Source organism: Plecotus auritus, assembly GCF_963455305.1.
Source record: "Plecotus auritus genome assembly, chromosome: 7".
NCBI classification, from domain to species: domain Eukaryota; kingdom Metazoa; phylum Chordata; class Mammalia; order Chiroptera; family Vespertilionidae; genus Plecotus; species Plecotus auritus.
In genome coordinates, this window is record NC_137774.1 from 176445575 (window position 1) to 176466615 (window position 21041).

Consider the following 21041-nt stretch of genomic DNA (forward strand, 5'->3'; position numbering starts at 1 on the left):
GAGAAATGGGCATGACTGTCCCAGGGGTGCCCACAGGACCCAGGTCAGCCAGGAGATCCCGTGTCCTCACTGGGCATCTCTGACCTCGGAGGAGGCATGTAGTTGAGATGAGATCACGGCTCTCTGACAGCCAGCGGAAGTTCTGTCCCCCGAGGCGGAGAAACGACTCCCCACAGGCTCCCCTTCTCCGGGTTCGGTCTGATCCCACTGTCGGCTTCCCAGGAGAAAGAAGACCCAGGTCTTCCAGCTCCTTGACCCAAACCAGCCAAGGTCACTTCCTTTCCCTCCTCTCTACTTCTTTTTAAAAGGGTGCTTTTTGAGAAAAACAAAACAATGCAAGTGCAATGAAAGGAATCGTTCCTTTTTATTTCCAAATCCTTCCGAGGCGTACACAGCGACACACGTTGAGCAATGGTTGGGTGAGATGAACATTCAAATCTCCAGCCGCTCTCCCTTCACGTTCTCTTGCCCTGACCCTCCGGGCCCTGTCTCTCCAGCCATCCCTCCTCTGTCCCAGACCAAGCTGTGGGCCCGTCCACCACCCAGGCCTCCCCTCCTCTCCACTTGGAAACTCCTTGGCAGCTCTCGAGAGGCAGTTTATACAACACTCATCTTCCTAAGCCACCTGGCTCCCAGCACTCACTCACAATATTTGGCACTCTCCTGCGTTACAACACATTTTCCATGGAAGCACAGCATCTGTTCCCCCTCTCTCCTCTCCTCCCCTTTCTCCGTAACACACCCTTATCCCTTCTAAGTGTGGTCTTTTACCCCCTAGCAGCAGACACACCTGGCGTGTTTATAAAAATGCTGTCTTCTGGGCTACTTCCTAGGCATGGCCTCAGCACCTCTGAAAATGGGCCTCAGGGATCTGTATTTTTAAAGATGTTTTCTTGGTGATTGGGGGGCACCCTGCACTTTAGATGATGACACAGGCTGAGAGCAGGGGCTGTGTCATCCATCTTTATGTCCCTAGCACTTCACAGGTAGTAAGCACTCACTCTTAGTTGTCGAATGAGTAAATAAAAGACCAGCGTCACACGAGGCGTGGCGTCCCAGGAATCCTAAGGTGATCTGCTTCATTGCTCCAGATCGGCTCCTATTTTGGAAGCGTGCTCTGCTCCATGGATGTGGACAAGGATGGCGTGACAGACGTGCTCCTGGTGGGTGCGCCCATGTTCATGAACGACCTGAAGAAAGAGGAGGGAAAAGTCTACCTGTTCACCATCACGAAGGTACACACATGGTGACGCGGACTTAGTTTAATGTGGATTAGTATTGGTTAATAACAGGTAGCCTGCCTTTTTGCATTTGATGAAAGAAAGTCTATTATTGAATGACTAGAGGCCCATTGCATGAAGATTTATGCAATAGGCCTTCCTTCCCCTGGCTGCCGGCACTGGTTTTCCTCCAGCATCCGGGACCCAGGCCATCGCTCAGGCCAGAGCCTTCAGTCTTCGCTCCAGCCAAAGCGCCACTCCTGTAGCTCCCTCCACGCCCCCCCCCGCCCTCCTTCTCATAGCAGGCATCCCACCCCACCAGGCCACTCCGCGCCTGCATGTGTGCTGTCCAGAGGCCCGGAGCGGCTGGGGGCGGGACCGCCGCCATCTTGGTCAGGTTAATTTGCATACCCACTCCTGATTGGCTGGTGGGCGTTGTGAAGTGACGGTCAATTTGCATATTTCTCTTTTATTAGTGTAGATGATTTTCATGTACATATGTTTCTGTTTCATTATTTGGAGGATGTCACCGTTCAGTTATCATTTTTAAAATCACATTAACCTAGAACCTAACCTAGCGCTTCCTGTGCACTGACATTTTCCATGAGGTCTTCTCATGGATGTCCTCTTACGCAGGAAGTGGTAAATGCACATCGTTCTTAAACACACACAAACACCTGTGTATTTCCCGTGTCTTACCCAGTTATTCTTCTCTGCTGTAAAGAGATCACAATAACTGCTCAACACTGTCTTGTGGACTTTTTACAGTGAAATAGGCAAATGGCACCAGGCCCCTGGAAACCTCCGTGTAACCCTGGATGCTTTGCACATCAGCCGTCAGGAAATTCCATTGCTTAGTGTAACGTTTAGGTATACTTCCAACTCCGGGAATTTCCAGTCCTTGCACATCAAACGTAGCGCACGCCAACATGGAAAATCCGTCTTTCCAGCTGGTGGGCTGAACCCTCTAAAGCTATGCACATAAGTACAGGGCCAATAGAAACTCAGATGACCACAGAGGGGGAGGGGTGGGCAAGGGATGCTGACATTAGCATAGTTTAGCTGTTGTGATATTTTGTCCTCCCTTATTTATTTAAATTAATGCAAAAATTAGCCCTTCAACAGAGCAAGTAAGACAATTCTAACGCACATGAAGAACGCATTCAATCAGGAAAGGGCAGAGCCACGTGGTTGAAGGTTTGCCAGATCCCAGATTCGTAACTTTCTTGCTGGCCAGCTTTTCTGCATGCTCATGAAGGGGCTGCAGGGGAGACGACCTCCAATAGTTTATCAAAGTTGGTGACACGCAGATTTCCAGATGAGTGTGACGAGGGGCAAGTAGCACCGCCCGGTTTCCGGTGAGGAGTGTGGCTCCCCGGTGAGGTCACGAAACATCCCCATTCTTGATTTCAAAATCTGAAGACACAGCCGCGTCTTTTACAAGGACCGGTCTTTTCTTCGGGCGGAGCTGTGTCGTGTTTTTATGCTGGGAGATGAAGGGTCTCATTTTTCACTTTCCGCGCCATGAAAATTACGCCACGGTTCAGTAACCTTTCCGGGAAGGTCTAAATTAAGATCTTGCATTTTAATTTGTCTCCACCTTAATTTTGTTCAAAATATCAATAAGTTTTCACCAAAAATGTTTAAAGCAAAGGTATAGAACCAGGTGAAGCTACTAAGATGAAGGAACAGAGGAGACAGAGGAGTGGGTGCCTGCATGCAGGCTGTGTTGCTAAAGAGAATCACCTCCTCCCACCTTGCCTCATGAGCAGATTCCTATGACCTTGCTTACGAAAATTCTTACAATTCTCACCATAACTGGAGGATTTTCAATTCTAGGTTTCCAGCCCTCTCCACTTACCACTTTGCAAGTGGGTGTGGCCATCGCTGGCTGTGAATTGCAATGATGAGGCTGTAAGGTTCGCTTTACTCACCCCTCTTCCCTTCTCCAGGGCATTTTGAATTGGCACCAGTTTCTGGAAGGCCCCGAGGGCGTAGAGAACGCGCGGTTCGGGTCCGCGATCGCCGCCCTCTCGGACGTCAACATGGACGGCTTCAACGACGTGATCGTTGGGTCGCCTCTGGAGCATCAGAACGCCGGGGCCGTGTACATCTACAACGGCCACGGGCGCACCGTCCGCACCAAGTTCTCCCAGGTAACCCTGGCGTCCAAGGTGACGTGTTCACAGGGGCAGCATTGTGCCCGGCTGGAGCGTAGCCTGGGGACCATCCACACCACCCTCTCCTCTCGGAACTCTTCGCTCCTTCAGTAAATATTTAGAGAGCTGCCACAGTGTGCCAGGCCTGCCCTGCCTGCGGGATGTCCCAAAGAAAGGACAGACAAGATTCTGCTCTTCGTGGAGGGGACAGGGGAAAAATAAGATCAATGCGATGGAGTGTTCCAGGTAGTAGTAAATGATAAGGAATTATTTTTAATGAAATAGGGAATGAATTTTCAGGGATGCGGGTGTCCCAGGAGGCCTCTCTGGGAAGGCAGCTTGGAGTAGAGAGCTGGGGATGTGAGGGAGGATGGGCATTGGGACCTGAACTTGCATCAGCTCCTGCCCCGGCCACCGATCCTTCACTGCTTGGTGCTGGTTTGTGGTTTTATGGGAAAAGATTGATGCTGTTTCTCTGATGAAAGTGTGGCTGCGAGAATGATGAAACGATCAGATAAGATGAGATTGGAAGTCAATGGTGTTTTGGGGAGAATAAGGCAACCTGGGAAGAGGCTGTGTAGAGACTATGACAGTGCCGTGTAGAAGAAGCCTTTTTCCATTCCAGTTGTGCCCTGTAATTGCATGTCAAACACACCCTTTCAGAAAATCCTGGGATCCGACGGAGCCTTCCGGAGCCGGCTCCAGTACTTCGGGAGGTCCTTGGACGGCTTTGGAGACCTGAACGGGGATTCCATCACCGATGTGTCCGTCGGTGCCTTCGGCCAAGTTGTTCAGCTCTGGTGAGTGAGCGAGGCAGACACAGAGCAGCCAGTGACGCAGGGCCGGTGCGTAGAGCAGGTTGGGCAGATTGCTCTGCGGGATGTGCAGAAGGTCAGGGAGATGGTCTCCGGGGTGTTTTGGAAGATTGTCTCCAAAGAGCCCTCGCTGGCTCCCAGGGAGGAAGCTTCATGAGATGCCGTAACCATACCGAGCGCTCAGACCGCAGTCAGCTCTGCGTGTGGTTAAGAGGCACCTTTTAGAAGTATTCGTCATGAACAGGAAGCCATTGTGTCGGTTTAGTGGCCCCTGGTTGAACCAGTGGGAGCTGAAGAGCAGGAACAATAAGGGATTCAAGCGCCATGCGGTTCAAGGACAAAAATAAATGTATGGGGCTGGTGAGGGGATGGAACCAGAAAGAAATGGAGAATTTCATCAAGAGTTCCCAAGAAGATACAGTTCAACCATTCATTCACTTGTTTCTGTTGGAAACTGTGCTTTAAATGTCCAAATACGTCAGGAACAGAAAAGCTACATATTGATGTTGTGCTGTTTCTGAGTTTAATGACACTATGTACAGTATCTCACTCGTGCTTTTGAAAAACAAGATGAATTGTCTTAATGAAATCTTTATGTAGAAAAATAAGACTGAAGGATCATATTTAAGACGTTAAAAATAAGAAAATATATTTACTGAATAAAATCAGTTAAAACCAGTTAAGAGTAACATACCATTGGAAAAATACAAGGTGTGATAACATAATTATACGACTAATTTTTTAAAATATATTTTTATTGATTTCAGAGAGGAAGGGAGAGGGAGAGAGACAGAAACATCAATGATGATAGAGAATCATCGATTGGCTGCCTCCTGCACACCCCCCACTGGGGACTGATTCTGCAACCCGGGCATGTACCTAGGCCGTAAATTGAACCATGACCTCCTGGTTCATAGGTCAATACCCAACCACTGAGCAACACCGGCTGGGCTACAGGACTGATTTTTTTCCCCCAATATATTTTTTTTATGGATTTCAGAGAGGAAGGGAGAGGGAGAGAGAGATAGAAACATCAATGATGAGAGAGAATCACTGCACACCCCCTACTGGGGATTGAGCCCACAACCCAGGCAAGTGTCCTTGACCGGAATCGAACCCAGGACCCTTCAGTCTGCAGGCTGACGCTGTATCCACTGAGCCAAACCAGCTAGGACTATGTGACTGGCTTTTAAACAGTCAGCAATTACGCCTCAGTGAACCTGACCATGCCCGTCTTGGCGGGCAGCCTCCCTGGTGGGCCATATCCCTGCTCTGCGAGGACACTCTCTGTAGTGGAGTCAGTGACGGCCAGACCTTCTCCTCGAAAGGTGAATCGATTCTTCAAAACAGTCAAGACACATGAAGTCAGTTACTGACCTTCACCAGAGTCGGCTGGGGCCACTTTTCCTTCGTGCTGAGACGGGCTTTTCTGGGCGACTTCCTGAGAACAAGTTTCAAAAAACCAGTTTCCCAAATCCCTGAAATCAGTGCCCTCTCTCCTGGGAGAAATGCTCAGCTTCTCCAAGAGGCAGACTCACAGAAAACCTGCTCCCGGGCTGTACGGGCCCTGAGGGTTGGGGCCACGCTGCCTTCTGTGACTGCTCGTCAGGGGCCTGGGAGAGGCATGATGCATTATGGACAGACCTTTCCAAAGGACGCCGGTCCTGGAATGGAAAGACAATGTCTTCTGTATCTTCTTGTGGTACTTTCAGGGACAGGGAGCTTATGGATTTCTACTGGCTGCTTTGTCAATCGTCAAGGTGTGCCCAAGGGGTCACATGATGACGTACAAATTCCACTGCCCAGGGGCTGAGGAGACCAGGGCTTCTAACTGCTCAGCTGCTATGGTTTCTCACTAACTGTGACTCAGCACACTGGCCCGTTGCCAGCATCCTCGTGTCTCGGACGTCCTCATGATCAGTGGAGGTGGCATGTGTCCCACCCCCTTCACAGGAGGGGCGTAGGAGCAACGGGGCGGTGCGTGTGGGAGAGGCCCTCAGGTGCCCAAAGGGCAGAGGCAGGCCGAGTCCGCAGCCCCTGCCTGAGGTGGCCTCCTCGCCAGTCCCCAGCATCGGGCTAATTGCCAGCATCGTGGTCACATGCCATGCTGTATGGAACCGCTGCCAGTCACCAAGGCAACAGGAAGCCGCCACAAGCACACGCCTCAGCCCTGCCACCCGTCTCCCCTGTCTTTATGAGGAAAATGAACGTCACTGCGTCCAGCTGGACCAGGACCGGGTGCCCCTCTGCGGAGAGCCTGCAGACTCGGCCCGTGCCCACACGTGCGCTCATTAAACCAATACCGTTACAGGGGACTGTGCTGGTGCCACGGTCACAAACAGGAAACAGCGTCCCTGCGCCAGCTCCGAGCTCCCCATCTGAGTGCTGCCAGGTGCTCAGATGGAGGGGGGAGGGGGCTGGGGGGATTGGACCCTGCAGCCACTGGTCCCCTGTGAAGTTAGCACACCTGTACTTGGTGGTCTGTCCATCTGTCTGTCCCCACTGTGTCTTTCAGGTCGCAGAGCATTGCTGATGTGTCTGTAGACGCTTCGTTCACACCAGAAAAAATCATCTTGTTCAACAAGAATGCGGAGATCCGCCTCAAACTCTGCCTGAGGGCCAAGTTTAGACCCGCTACGCCAAGCAGCCGCGTGGGTGAGTGGAGCCGGGATCATGTGGATGGAGCGGTGTCTCCCAGGGCGCCAGTCCTGAGTGTAACTCAGGCTTGGAGTTTGTGGGCCCACAGGAACCCGGGGTTCACTCGCACACGTTCCCCTTGCCACACGGTGCGGTGCTGGGGATGGGTGCCGAGGCAGGAAGCGTGGTGTGGGGCTTCTTTCATCTCCTCTGGGAGGTGACCCGGGGCTGTAATCTCTATGACACGGTCACAGGCTCTCCCCGCTCGGTCCTCCGAGCGTCTGCTGCCTGAGTCCCCCATCAGCCTCGGCTCACACAGTCACCCTGGGCACCTCCCGCAGGAACTGGGGGCTCAGCACATCGGCCAGGCCACGATCTACGTCAGCCGTGGGCAAACTACGGCCCGCGGGCCGGATCTGGCCCGTTCGGCTGTTCTATCTGGCCCGCGGAGCCGAAAGAGCGGAGGGTTCTCTTGCTCTCCCCTCCGCTCCTTTACTTTGAATTTATATTAGTTCCCACAAACACGCCATCCATGCTTTTGTTCCGGCCCTCCGGTCCAGTTTATGAACCCATGGTGGCCCTCAAGTCAAAAAGTTTGCCCACCCCTGATCTACGTAGAGCTGTTCAGTACGAGAGCCAATTATGATTCCTGCTCTTGAGGAATTAATAAGCACGAAATCATGAGAAGATACAAACGAATGTATCATTCACGCCCAGTGTTTTCAATCTGCAAAGTTAACGCAGAAAAGGGGTACGAGTCTGAGATGTGTTCCACCAGCAGGAGACGGTGGGTTACGCCCTGGGCACATGCCAGCAGGAATTGTCACCGTCTCTCTCCGAGACGGGCCGGGTCACCTTCCAGGGCCTGGCCAAGGTCCATGTCCTCTCGCTCACGTTTTCTGCCACCACATCTCCCCTCACCTCCCCGGCCGCAGTGGCTCAGCAGCTGGTTTGGCCCGCGGTTAAGTGACTTCTTTCGTTGGCTGCTGTTTCAGTGTTTGTCCTAAACATTAGAAACTGGTCGTCCTACGGGTTTTGTTAAGTGTAAACAAACAGACTAAGTCAGTGGTCGGCAAACCGCGGCTCGCGAGCCACATGCGGCTCTTTGGCCCCTTGAGTGTGGCTCTTCCACAAAGTACCACGGCCTGGGCGAGTCTATTGTGAAGAAGTGGCGTTAGAAGAAGTTTAAGTTTAAAAAATTTGGCTCTCAAAAGAAATTTCAGTCGTTGTCCTGTTGATATTTGGCTCTGTTGACTCATGAGTTTGCTGACCACTGGACTAAGTTAATCAGACAGCTTGGTTTGAATCCGAAGTCCACTGTTCATAGCTGTATGACTTTAGGCAACTTGTTCAACCTCTTTGAACCTCCATTTCTCCTCTATAGAGCAGATAACGCCAACCTGGGGAAAATGAAATGAAAAACCAATGTGGCAAAAACTGATGCTCACAGCCAATGTCTAAACCGTCAGGACCTTCAGCAAAGTCTGCTGACCGCCTGGCCAAAATCTAGAGAGATGATACTGTTCATAGCACCAGCTGCCTTATTTGGGGTTACTCCTTCTTATTGTGTTACTTTCAATATTTTAAAAGTTGACTTGACTTTCAAAAACATTAATTATACAGCTTACCTTTAAAACATCTATTAGAAATATTGTATAACTTTTCTTGCTCCAATGACTTCAGGTGGTTAACAAAGATGGATAAAATGTAAGAGAATCAATAGAACTAAAAAGAAGCGGTAAAAAGAATGCAAAGGAACAGCAATGTGCAGCTGTGGGCACTCAATAACTGTCTTTCCTTGTTGCATCACCATGTTACGAATGATGTTTGGAAACCAAAGTGTGAGGGAGTAAGTTGGCCAATCCCACCCAGAGATTTCCCGGGGACACGCCCACTTTTCTTCCCCAGCGTCCAGCCACGTTTCTTTGAATTGCATCTCTTTGTAGCCACAGTCACACACATCCTACCAGAGCTAGAGTCACGACTGCCCTGGGCCGCCCATGGCTCACAGCCCATCAACGTAAAACCGCTTTTACATTTTCTCCAAGTCAGAGACTTCACCCCGTAAGACACAGTAAGACAGGGATGCTTTTCCCTTTAGAGGTTGTTGTGGTGACATTTTTATGGTTTTTATCACAGCCATTACCTATAACATCACCATGGACGCGGACCTGTATTCGTCCCGCGTGACCTCCAGGGGGCTGTTTAAGGAGAACAGTGACCGGTGCCTGCAGAAGAATGCCATCGTCGGTCCAGGACAGACTTGCTCTGAGTTCGCCATCCACATCCAGGTGGGGGTCCCCTCGTCCCAACCCTCGCCTCGCGAGCGAACGCTTTCCTTTTCTGGGGACAGGAAGCCTGTCTCCCTCGCTAATGCGTATGGTCACGGGCCGTTATCCAGTGAGGGGCGCTACAGTTTATTTGGGGTTGCTGTGAATGGGGCTTACTATAAAACCCTTAAAGACTCCGGGGACAGAGTGCTTTAGAAGATGGTCAACAGGGAGAACGCGACGTTGACAGGAGATTTCATGTGGACATTTTCCTCCCGGGAAAGTGTGTTCCTTTATAAGGAACTGGAAAGAACCACCTCACCTGTGCTGTTCGCTACCGGATTAAGTTCAAGGAGGTGAAGGGTGGTAGGACATCGGGTCGAGATGATGAGCTCTGAGGCCACAATTACTTGTTCAAATGGAGTTTGAAAGTCTCCCAAGTAGGAAATGTGCTTCTCGGAGAAAAATGCCACCAGGAACTTTATTTTATTAATTATATGACCAGGTCCCTGTAGAAACCACATAATGGAATTTGAAAGCGTAGTTTCCTCAGGAAGCTGTTAAGAACTTTTCTAGAAATGTGGTTCTCAGGGTTTAAGAGGCATCGGAGTTGCCAAGGGAACTTTTACAGAATGCGTCTTCTGGGTCCTCGCCACCAGACTCGGGGCGGTTGAAGGTCCAGGGGACATGCAGGGTGAGGGGTGCAGCTGGTGATGGAGAGACCACCTCTCAGGAAAGGCTCAGTGTAGAAGCTGAAAAAGCATAAAATTGATGCTCAGATGCATGAACATCAGTTGTTGGTTCAAGTTGAAGGTGACTTATTTGCCATGGCCTGGCCTTTTGTTGTAAAGGGGCCAACTGTACCGGCCATTTAAGGAATGAACGCTGGTTTCCCTCCTCTCCTCCCTGAGCTGAATGGCAGGTCACGCTGAACACGTAGTCCATCGAGGGGGGTGAGCAGCCAGGCTGTTGTCGGACAGAAGTCCTGTTGGTTCTCTGGCGCACCTGTGGGGTTCGCGGGGCCGGGAGACGCGGTCCAGTTAACTCCTCACGGGTCCCACCGCGTGCCAGCCCCGCAGCCGGGCCCCAAAGGGCTCGCGAGGAAGGACTCCAGCCTGGGATGGACTGAGAGCTGACAGTCGCCTCTCAGGAGGAGGCACATCCCGTGTCCAGCGCTCACCGTCTGTACCCTGTTCTTTCCGGACAAGAACCGGGAGGTGTCTGCGCGAGGACCGCTGGGTGACACTCGCACCCTGTCCTGGCATTTGTAGTTTCCGTTAGATGGGGCGTCTCAACACCAAGTGGCATGTGGGACACCGCCAGCCCCCCGCTCCCTGCACGCCTGTGGAGAGGGTGGTGGGTGGTGGCGGCTTCCTAACTGCCAGGCGCTGGTCATCTCACCTGAGCCAGGAGGGAGCGGCTCCTGCTGTGGGCTGGGCCGGAAGTAGGAAGTCAGTCGGGGGCTGGGTCGGAAGTTGGGGGCTGGGTTGGAAGTCGGGGCTGGGCCAGAAGTCGGGGCTGGCCTGGAAGTCGGGGTTGGCCTGGAAGTTGGGGCTAGGCCAGAAGTCGGGGCTGGGCTGGGGTTGGGCTGGAAGTTGGGGCTGGCCTGGAAGGCGGGGGCTGGGTCAGAAGTCAGGGGCTGGGTCGGAAGTTGGGGGCTGGGTCGGAAGTTGGGGCTGGGTCAGAAGTTGGGGGCTGGGCCGGAAGTCGGGGCTGGGCCAGAAGTCGGGGCTGGGCCGGAAGTCGGGGCTGGCCTGGAAGTCAGGGGCTGGGTCGGAAGTTGGGGGCTGGGTCGGAAGTCGGGCCAGCGGGAAGTCGGAGGCTGGGTTTCGATGTGGACGTGGGCAGCGCCTTTGTCTGGCTCCCCAGAGCAGAGTGAGGCTGACTAAGGAACCTATTGTCCGTCACCTGACAGCCCGCCTGTCCCTTCCCTTCGAGGTCACTGTCCCTTCCAGGCACCTGCTCGGGACACCAAGGCCTCCCCAGTCTCAGCTGTAGGAACTGAAAAGACAGCCAGCAACCAGGGCTGGGGACTGACACAGGGTCATTAGAGCATGAACACTGGGCACCTTGCCCAGCCGAGGGGGAGGAGGGGGGCGCTGACCACCGACCAACCAACCAGGAGGCCAGGGTTCGATCCCCAGTGTGGGGTGTGCAGGAGGCAGCCGATCCATGATTCTCTCTCATCATCGATGGTTCCAGCTCCCTTCCTCTCTGAAATCAATAAAAGTATATATTTTTTAAAAAAACGGGGCACATCACCTAAATATTTACCTTTCCTTATGTACACACAATGAGGTTCCTGGGAGCTTAACCAAGAATTGCTGCTGCTGATTTTTACTGAGCCCCCGACTTTCATTTCTTAGCGGAGAGGTAAAGAGCAGATCAGAGCAGAAGAGAAGATGCCAGAGTCTTAATCTAGACAGCACCGTGGCCTGTTTCTGCTGTAACGCTTCCCCATGCTAATACACGGACTGTGTGTGTGTGTGTGTGTGTGTGTGTGTGTGTGTGTGTGTGTGTAGGAGCCCTCGGATGTCGTCAGCGCCCTGAGTCTCCTCGTGAACATCAGCCTGGCCCACCCCGGCACCAGCCCCGCCCTGGAGGCCTACTCGGACACGGCCAAGGTCTTCAGTGTAAGTGGGGTTTCCCTCCTGGAATGCAGACCGGCTAGCGGGGTCACAGTGGCTGATGTGGGAATGACACTTAGGACGTGGCCTCTAAGCTGTTCATCCTCTAAGTGAAATACGGATGACTGTGCCCAGGTCACGAGCATGTAAGATCCACGCAGCCCGAGGTTTCGTCTTCCTCGTCCACTGCGCTAGGCCCGCCCGGCCCGTGAGGGGTGCCGCCCACCGCAGGGCCCACGGGTGTTTGTGGAGGAAATAAGTGACAACACAGCAAACTCCGTGTGCTCACTGCCCACTTAATAGAATGTCACCCACACCTGTGGCGTCCCCTGCACACTCCCCCCCCCTCACTCCTCTTGCTCCCGCCGCCAGTCACCTCCTTGAACTTCGCATTTTTCACCGCTTCCCTTCCCGACGTGGCTAAGCGTGTATGTAGTCCAGAGCGCTGCTGAGCGTGGCCTGGTTCTGAGCACCACGTGGGTGGGATGACGCTGTCTGTGTTCTTCCGCATTTGTGCTCCCAAGTGCAAGGCCAGGGCCTGCTTTCCTTCCGTAGATCCCTTTCCACAAAGACTGCGGGGACGACAGCGTGTGCATCTCCGATCTGGTGCTTGAGGTCCGCCAGCTGCCAGCTGATCAGTAAGTTTCACTTTAAAGCGCTGTGTGGCTCAGTGGGCCGGGCCTTGTGCTGTGCACCAAAAGGTGGTGTGTTCGGTTCACCATCAGGCACGTGCCTAGGCTGAGGGTTCAGTCCCTGATCTGGGCACTTAGAGGAGGCAACCAATGGATGTTTCTCTCTCTCCCTCTCTCTTGCTCTACCTTCCTCTCTCTAAAATTAAAAAAAAAAAAGTAAAGATTAGTGTAAAATGTAGAAATAAAAGACACATTCGACTGTGTTATTCAAGTGAATGTTTACGGAGATATTGTCTACAAAAGAAATATCTAGCCGAAACCGGTTTGGCTCAGTGGATAGAGCGTCGGCCTGTGGACTGGAGGGTCCCGGGTTCGATTCCGGTGAAGGGCATGTGCCTTGGTTGCGGGCACATTCCCAGTAGGGGGTGTGCGGGAGGCAGCTGATCGATGTTTCTCTCTCATCGATGTTTCTAACTCTCTATCCCTCTCTCTTCCTCTCTGTAAAAAATCAATAAAATATATTTTAAAAAAAAGAAATATCTATAGCTAATAAAGACCTTTAAAACCTGAATTTCACTTTCTGCCATCCGTACAGGTGTCAGACGGTAAAAACCATACAGCTACTTGTGCTAAAGGCAATGAAGAAGAAAGCCCCATAGCACGTACTTATCATTTTGCAATAAGGACACTGAGCCCCTGACTTTAGTTTGAGCAATTTTCTCAGTATTCGAAGTAAAAAAGCTTATTTTTTAAAATGAGTGAAGCATTTGAATACTGGCCCCTTTCCCGCCCCCCCCCCCCTTCATGACTTTCTTTTCCCTTTTTCTCCTTTTTTAACAGAGAGCAGCCCTTCATTGTCAGCAACCAAAACAAAAGGTTAACCTTTTCAGTGACACTGGAAAACAAAAGGGAGAGTGCGTACAACACGGGGCTCCGTGTGGATTTCTCAGAAAACCTGTTTTTTGCTTCCTGGTCCATGCCGGTAAGTGGTGCCGGCTAACCCGGGGCTCGCTCCTCAGCCACGCCTGCCCTCGGCTCGATCCGATGTCTGTCCTCCCTGTTGTGCGGGAAACTCTAACCACGATGAGCACCGTCAGGCCTGACCGCGTGGCTCCCAACTAGTTAAACCACGTTGCCTGGCTCCGCGTCCGGGCCGGGCCGGCCTCACGGGCGGGTCAGTTTTTCCTTCGCCCTGAGACTTGCCTCCGGGGCCAGATCCTCGGCCACCGTGAGCTCAGACGCTCCAAGCTGCACTTGCTCGGAGAAATCAGTCCCGCAGCTGGGCCCGGGCGGGCGGCTGCCAGGGGACGCATTCCGGCGAGGTCAGTTCATCGTGCCGACTTGATGACTATCCCAGGAGCGCACTTGACCGCAAATGCCCCCGTCCCCTCGGCCACCGCACAGGGAACCGGAGAGGGAAAAGCTAAGATTCTCCAGGCGAGCTGCCTGTGCTGAGAGAATGTGAACCGGTCCCATCCAGCTCGAGGCAATGCGAACTTGACAGACATAGCGTCCTAAACCGTTCTGACTGGTGTTTAACTTTCCTGTGCAAAAGGACAGCTCATTCTCAAAAGGAAAACTAAAAATCAGTGTTGAAATTATTTAAAAGAATATTAATAAACACCAACATACAATTTTGCTTTCTTCTCGTGAAACTACAAACTTCAACTCTATTAAGAGAAAGATATGAAGACAGCATTCCATATGGGATTACAATTATTTTGTGCTTATGAAATATAAGAGCTAATAAATCAGTTCTGGGGGGAAATTCAAGTATCTGGCCTCTCCTGTGGCTGTTGCGTGTCCTGCTTAGCAACGAAAATAGCTCCTTGGCTGGCTGGAGAAGACAGGATGTTAAGTCCTGGGGACAGGAGGTCACTTTAGCGTGCACCAGCCTTAGCACTAAAGTGCCCGTGCGCTGGCGCGTCATTCAGCACGGGCATGCCTGCACACACACGGTGCATACTAATTGCTCATGTTTCCTTGGTCTCGTTCAGGTGGACGGGACGGAAGTGACGTGCCAGGTGGCTGCCTCTCAGAAGTCCGTGGCCTGCGATGTAGGGTACCCCGCGCTGAAGCCAGAACAGCAGGTACAAGCTGCGTTTCAGCGGAAACCCACGCCAGCCCCCTCAGCTCTAGTCTAATCCATCCACATGCCGCCCTCCTCAGGAAGTGTCACCTTCCATAGGCATCACAGAACCGCCGCCTGCCTGTTTACTAATAGAGGGCGTGCTTGAAGTCTGAATGTTCTCCTTAAGTTACGAATAAACGTGAGCCCTCGCTGGTTTGGCTCAGCGGACCGAGTGTCCATGCTGAAGGGTCCCAGGTTTGGTTCCGGTCAAGAGCACGTACCTCGGTTGCGGGCTCAATCCTTGGCCTTAGTCGGGGCACCTGCAGGAGGCAAACAATTGGTGTGTCTCTCTCGCATCACTGATGTCTCTCTCTCTCTCTCTCTCGCCCTCTCCCTTCCTCTCAGAAATCAAGAAATATATATATTTTAAAAAGTATGATTTCCCCCATGCAGTGCATCCCAAACAGCACATACGGCCTGGAAAGTTCTTTTTTCCTGAGTATGTTGACCAACGGTCGGTCTACGTGCGCTACCCAGGGCCCCAGTGGTCCCTTGTTAAGCCCTGATGAGCACGTTTCCTGTTAGCACAGAGCTTCCCAACCCAGACAGGCGTGTGCTGGAGGGAGGGCTGGTCTGAGTCGTTGAGAGTTGAGCCCTTCGAATTCTAAAGGCCAGGCAGCCTGCACAAGGCAGACCAGGAACCACACGTTCTACACCAGGCGTCCTCAAACTACGGCCCACGGGCCACATGCGGCCCGCCGAGGACATGGATCTGGCCCGCCGGGGGCCGCTGTCTGTCCTGCTTAGCAGCCGACGCGTCCCGGGCCCGCAGTGCGCATAGGAATTTGTTCATAGTTTTTTTTTTAAAACTATAGTCCGGCCCTCCAACGGTCTGAGGGACAGTGAACTGGCCCCCTGTTTAAAAAGTCTGAGGACCCCTGTGGAGAGCTCGCGGTCCATGCAATTCAGAATCCAACCGGAGGGAGTTCACTCTCTTGGGAAACTTTTCTTTCATGTTGGCCCGAGTACGGAGCATCGTACACTGATGAATTTTAATTTTGTACCTAGGTGACGTTTACTATTAACTTCGACTTCAATCTTCAAAACCTTCAGAATCGGGCATCTGTCAGTTTCCAAGCCTCAAGGTAAAACACAGTGGAAGTCACACATGGTTATAGCTTTCCTAATATTTCTCTTCAAGTCATTTCCTAACGCTTGTTCCATAGCGAGAGTGAGGAAGCAAACGAGGCGGATAATTCGGCCAACTTCACCCTCCGACTGCTGTACGACGCGGAAATCCACATCACCAGGTAGGCGGGCCGTGGCCGCCGGGGCAAGGTCAGCACTCTGGTTTATAGCACGTTTGACTCCAAAATCCTCCAATGCTCATCCTTTTTTTTGGTAAATATTTTTACTGATTTCAGAGAGGAAGGGAGAGGGAGAGAGAGATAGAAACATCAAGGATGAGAGAGAGTCATCCATTGACTGCCTCCTACACACCCCACCCTGGGGATCCAGCCCCCAATCTGGGCCTGTGCCCTGACAGGGAATCCATGACCTCCTGGTTCATGGGTCAATGCTCAACCACGGAGCCACGCTGCTGGGCCGGCTGCTCATTCTTTACGGCGGAGTGTGAAGTCAGACATTCCCCCTTGTCAGCTGAAACCCGGTCCAGGACAAACTGGTCCCCAGGGAGCCCTGGGCGCCTCCGGTGGGTGACAGATCCCCGCCTTCAGATGGGCCACGCGCCTGCTGGGGTGTCACAGTAGAGCTGGGGGACCTGAGCGTCACCCCCACGTTCTTCTCTAGGCCCCTCTTCCCCTGTCCCCCCCGAGATCCCGGGGATGTCCCCGTCCCCGGGACCCTTCAGTCTGCAGACCGACGCTCTATCCACGGAGCCACGCTGGCCAGGGCTAAATGCTTTTTCTTAACACAGCCTTTGTATGACTCCACCCGCCCACCGTGGCCAGTGTTTTCAGACATTTTACCATGAAATGAAGATGAGATGGAGTGGCACTTCACTAACATCTTAGCTGTATTTTTGTGAGGGGAAGATGGACTCTAAGATATTCCGATGTCCTTGAAAAAATAGCATACCTTTAAAAAATTCAGAGGAAGAATTATGAAGAGTAAGCCAGAGCGGCTCTCCATCCTCCCACCCCGTAGGTCCTCTGGGTGGCTTTTTCTTTAAAAGAAGGACATTAAATGCACCTGGAGAGGAATGCACACGTTTAAGAGAGATACACAGCGGAAAATGAGATCACCCCCCGGCCCACCTCCTCTGCTCGTCCCATAGACAACGATGGGGGGACTGTTTTAGAATCCAGACACAGGCTGTGTTTTCCTACCAGGATGTCAGCATCACGCACACGCACACGCACACGCAGAGACACACACACGCTATTTACCCAAACGCAATGATAACCCTTGGCTGTGCCTTGCCTGTTATGTGACCCTAGAAAATCCCCATCAGGACGTACACTCCAACCTGTCCTGCTCCTGGCTGGGTTGTAACTTACGCAGCCAATGTAATAGCAATGAGATATTTGGACGTTCTGCTTTTTTTTGCTGGGTTGTTTAATCATCACAAGCCACGCTGGGGGAAATAAAAACATGTTTAAACAAACACCTTTTTGAGAAAAAGCCCTTTCCAGTTACTGAGTGTGACCCCAGCCACCGCTTCCATACTGTATACATGCGCACCCATATTGTGCACATGTGACGGGTGGAAGTAGATGACAGTAGAATCATTTCTAAAGCAGATCGCCCGGTATAGCTGACCGCTGTTATACACATATGGACCAACGCTTACGTAACTCCTGGTTACAGATGGGGTGTTGGATCTCTTTAAGCGCGCGCACAAGCACGACGCATTCACCAGCTTAGACGCTGCTGCCCCGGGCTCCCCGAGGCCTGGGAGCAGGAGATTCCCTGCTCAGGGCCAGGCTCCTGTCCCCCTGTGGCCACGGGTCCGGCTCCCTCGCAGACAGAAGCCGGACACTCGCCACGTCTATTTAAGACTCCCTCTGACGGACTTTCCTTTTGAGAATGTGGGGGGGAAAAATGTTTTTCTAAAGGAGGCATGAAAAAAAAAGAGAAAGGGAGTGTTTTCAGTACAGAAATACAAAAACAATTGCAGAAAACGCCCGCTGTAATTTTTTGGGACATATAATCAGCACCCTGTAATTAGGGTAGATGACCTGGTGGGAATAAATATTGCTTCCCACGCTCCTACGCCCTCCCTGCCCCTCCCCCCCGGGAAGCCACCCTGGTGGGAGTCCAGCCCCGGCCCCAGAAGTGCGGAGGACGGGAGGGTAGCGCTCCGTTCCGGTCTGGCGGGGCTGGCGGGGTTCCCCTGCCGTGGTCAGGGCTGCACTACGAACCCCAGGAGGCGGTCCCAGCCAAGAGGTCGCATGGGACCGAGCCTCCGGGTCAGCCTCTGGAGGCGGTGCTGCTGTCACGGGGGACACAGGCTGACCGGCCCGCTTCGGGCCGAAAGCACCGAGTTGTCTCAGCACCAGAGCAGGAGGGGAGGGGTGTGCAGACAGACCGGGTCCCGGCTCGCGGGTGCCGGGGACCGAATGTGCCCGACGGAGCTCCGGCCAAGCCCCTCGCTGTGCTCAGCCACACCCAGCGGGCGACCCTCTGGCCTTTCGATCCCTCACCCCGCACCGAGGACAGGTGTGCGCTGCGTGACACTCAGCGTCGCCGCGGTCTCCGCAGAGAGCCGCTGCGTTGGCGCTTGCGTTGGAGACGGTGCCCCCGGGGGAATGCAGCACAGAGACCCCCGCAGAGAGATGGCCGAGGGCCTCTGTGCTGAAAGGATGCGTCAGCCTCAGCCATGGCCGCGGGCCCACGGGCCCCTCAGGCGCGTTGGTGCTCATTTAGCGTTTTGTCCCTAAACGTCCACGTTTTGCTTGTCTCCGGAGCGGGGAGACGTTTGAGTAAGAGTAGCACGGAGCTTCGAGAAGAACAGCAACACTAACCTACCTGCTTCACCCACATCGCCTGGCAGATCGACCAACATCAACTTCTACGAAGTCTCGGACGGGCCCGTTCCTTCCACGGTGCGCAACTTGGACGACATCGGCCCCAAGTTCACCTTCTCCGTTAAGGTTGGTGAGCCGGCCCTGAAGGCGGGCGGTCGAGGGGGAGGAGGAAGAGGAGGAGGAGGAGGAGGAGGAGGAGGGGGAGGAGGAAGAGGAGGAGGAGGAGGAGGAGGAGGAGGAGAAGTGGAGATGTACTAGGGGCTCTCACACTTGAGTGGACATCAGGTCGCCCGGGGGACTTGTTACAATGTGGTCACCGGGCTCCGTCCTCAGAGCTTCCGGTCTAGGGTGGGTCTGCAACTGCCTTTCTAGCAAGTTCCCTCCCAGCTGCCACACCTAAGAGTCACTGAGCTGACCACGGGGCGGTAAACAGCGGCCACTGTGCACGGTGGCATGTCCTGGGTGAGGGCTAAGGGGTGTATTTCGGAAGCAAGTTCTCAGCATTAGTCAACAGAATGCTGATACGAGGGCATCGGTGCAGGCAGCGTCTCTGGGACGGCACCCGCGCGCCTTCTCTTTGAGGAGCTCGCCGTCTGTGCGCACCCATGTTTGGTAGTCATGCTGGGCAGTATCTAGAAATACGATTAAGTCCAGGTCTGTCGTCGGCTGGTACGAGCAGTTATCAGCCTCCAGGCTGTTACCAGTTCCATGGAGAGAAGTCACTTGCTGAAGCCGCTGTTTCATGCTGTGACCGTGCAGGCACCGTGGGAAGTGAGAAAGGTCTCCGTCCACCCCGCGTCTCTGCAGCTTTCTGTGGTTCATTTCTTCCTGGTCTCTTACATGGTTGCAGCGTGCAGTTGGGTGGTTCCTAAAAAAAATGTCTTCTTTAAGAGCCTTGGTTTGTGGTGCAGGTACCGGGATGCAGGCAGGGTGCATGGCATCGGCCACGACCTCCTTAATGAGACGTGTAGTCCATTAGTAGCGACACAGACGGACATGCATGGGGAGCGTAGTCAGTGTCGGCCTGCGTGCCACGTGCCTGAGCCACGTTGATCCATTCGATCCCAGAGCAGTAACGAGGCTGTCATGCCTGTGGGTCTGGCAACGTGACCCGCTCCCCACCTGTGAGGACAGAGCGAAACCATGTCCTCCGTCCCCCGTAGGTGACCACAGGGAGCATCCCCGTGAGCATGGCCTCCGTCAGCATCCACATCCCCCAGCTCACCAAGGACAAGAACCCGCTCCTGTACCTGACGGGCGTGCACGCGGACCAGGTGAGGGCGGCCCCGTGCCTAGAGCAACGTGCACCTCAGTGTGGGCCCCGCCAGGTGGGCGGCCCCGTCCGACAGGTGTGGACGGAAGGTAACCCACCTCCTATCAGCAGCGGGTGCTGTGGTAAGAAAGCGAATGTCCGTGTAGACAGCAGAGGCTATGCCAGAGGTCCCACCGCAGCGCCCTGTCCACAGAGGTCCGCTGGCCGGCGGGTGGGAGGTCGAGCCCCCCCACAGGAGACAGGTTGCCTGCAGGCCGCTGTGAGCGGCTGCCCTGCAGCCTGTCGGCCTGGCCCCGCCCTGCTCAGCCCTGGCTGCTCAGGTCCGTCCCTGCATCACGGTCTGAGTAAGGCGATGCGCAGGCCCGGGCATTTCAGTGGAGTGTCTGTGGCTCCGGCCGCAGCCCCTGCTGGTCTTTAGGGCGAAGTGGTCCTCACAGCCGGGCTGAGAGCGCGATTCAGCTGGACATGGCCAGCGCCAGTCAGCTCTTAGCTGCGCTGATGTCACTCGGGGTGCGCAGGTGACGACAAGAAATCAAAACCCTAAAATGCTCCACAGCAGAGGAGCCTGCGTTAAGTCACTCAGTCTATTCTTTGTTTTTTGTTTTTTTATATGGGATGTGCCCGCAACCAAGGTACATGCCCTTGACTGTAATCGAACCTGGGACCGTTCAGTCCGCAGGCCGACGCTCTATCCACTGAGCCAAACCGGTTAGGGTGTGTGTGTTTTTTTTTTAAATATATTTTTATTGATTTCAGAGAGGAAGGAGAGGGAGAGATAGAAACATCAATGATGAGAGGGAATCAGTGATCAGCTGCCTCCTGCACGCCCCACACTGGGGATCGAGCCCGCAACCCGGACATGTGCCCTGACCAGGAATCGAACTGTGACCTCCTGGTTCATAGGTCAGTGCTCAACCACTGAGCCAAACCGGTTAGGGCGTGTTTTTTTAAAAAATATATTTTTATTGATTTCAGAGAGGAAGGAGAGGGAGAGAGAGAAACATCAATGATGAGAGGGAATCACTGATCAGCTGCCTCCTGCACGCCCCACACTGGGGATCGAGCCCGCAACCCGGACATGTGCCCTGCCCAGGAATCGAACCGTGACCTCCTGGTTCATAGGTCGACGCTCAACCCCTGAGCCACGCCGGCCGGGCAACTCAGTCTGTTGTTGTTGCGAATTTGTCTCCTCGCAAGTGGGCCCTGGGACCCAGCAGCCCCACCGAGTCACGCAGGCCCCTCTGCGCTCGGGGTGACATTAGTGAGGGAGGCTGAGAAGTGGGCCCAGATGGGCGGTGAGGCCAGCCCGCCCCCCACCCAGCCCCGCCATGTGACAGCGGGGTGCCTC

General features: G+C 53.6%; 1 protein-coding gene across 1 annotated transcript in view; it reads left to right on the forward strand.

The window, feature by feature from the left end:
- ITGA2 (integrin subunit alpha 2) overlaps positions 1-21041 on the forward strand; it is a gene marked incomplete at both ends in the record, with an annotated part of 73215 nt that overhangs the window by 41446 nt on the left and 10728 nt on the right. The window contains 13 exons of the mRNA XM_080679211.1: positions 1092-1235; positions 3173-3376; positions 4043-4179; positions 6710-6849; positions 8971-9122; positions 11624-11734; positions 12284-12366; positions 13201-13342; positions 14358-14450; positions 15500-15576; positions 15658-15741; positions 18447-18546; positions 19584-19694. Of these exons, the coding sequence (XP_080535337.1) occupies positions 1092-1235; positions 3173-3376; positions 4043-4179; positions 6710-6849; positions 8971-9122; positions 11624-11734; positions 12284-12366; positions 13201-13342; positions 14358-14450; positions 15500-15576; positions 15658-15741; positions 18447-18546; positions 19584-19694 (1578 nt within the window). The remainder of the gene's footprint in view (positions 1-1091; positions 1236-3172; positions 3377-4042; positions 4180-6709; positions 6850-8970; positions 9123-11623; positions 11735-12283; positions 12367-13200; positions 13343-14357; positions 14451-15499; positions 15577-15657; positions 15742-18446; positions 18547-19583; positions 19695-21041) is intronic.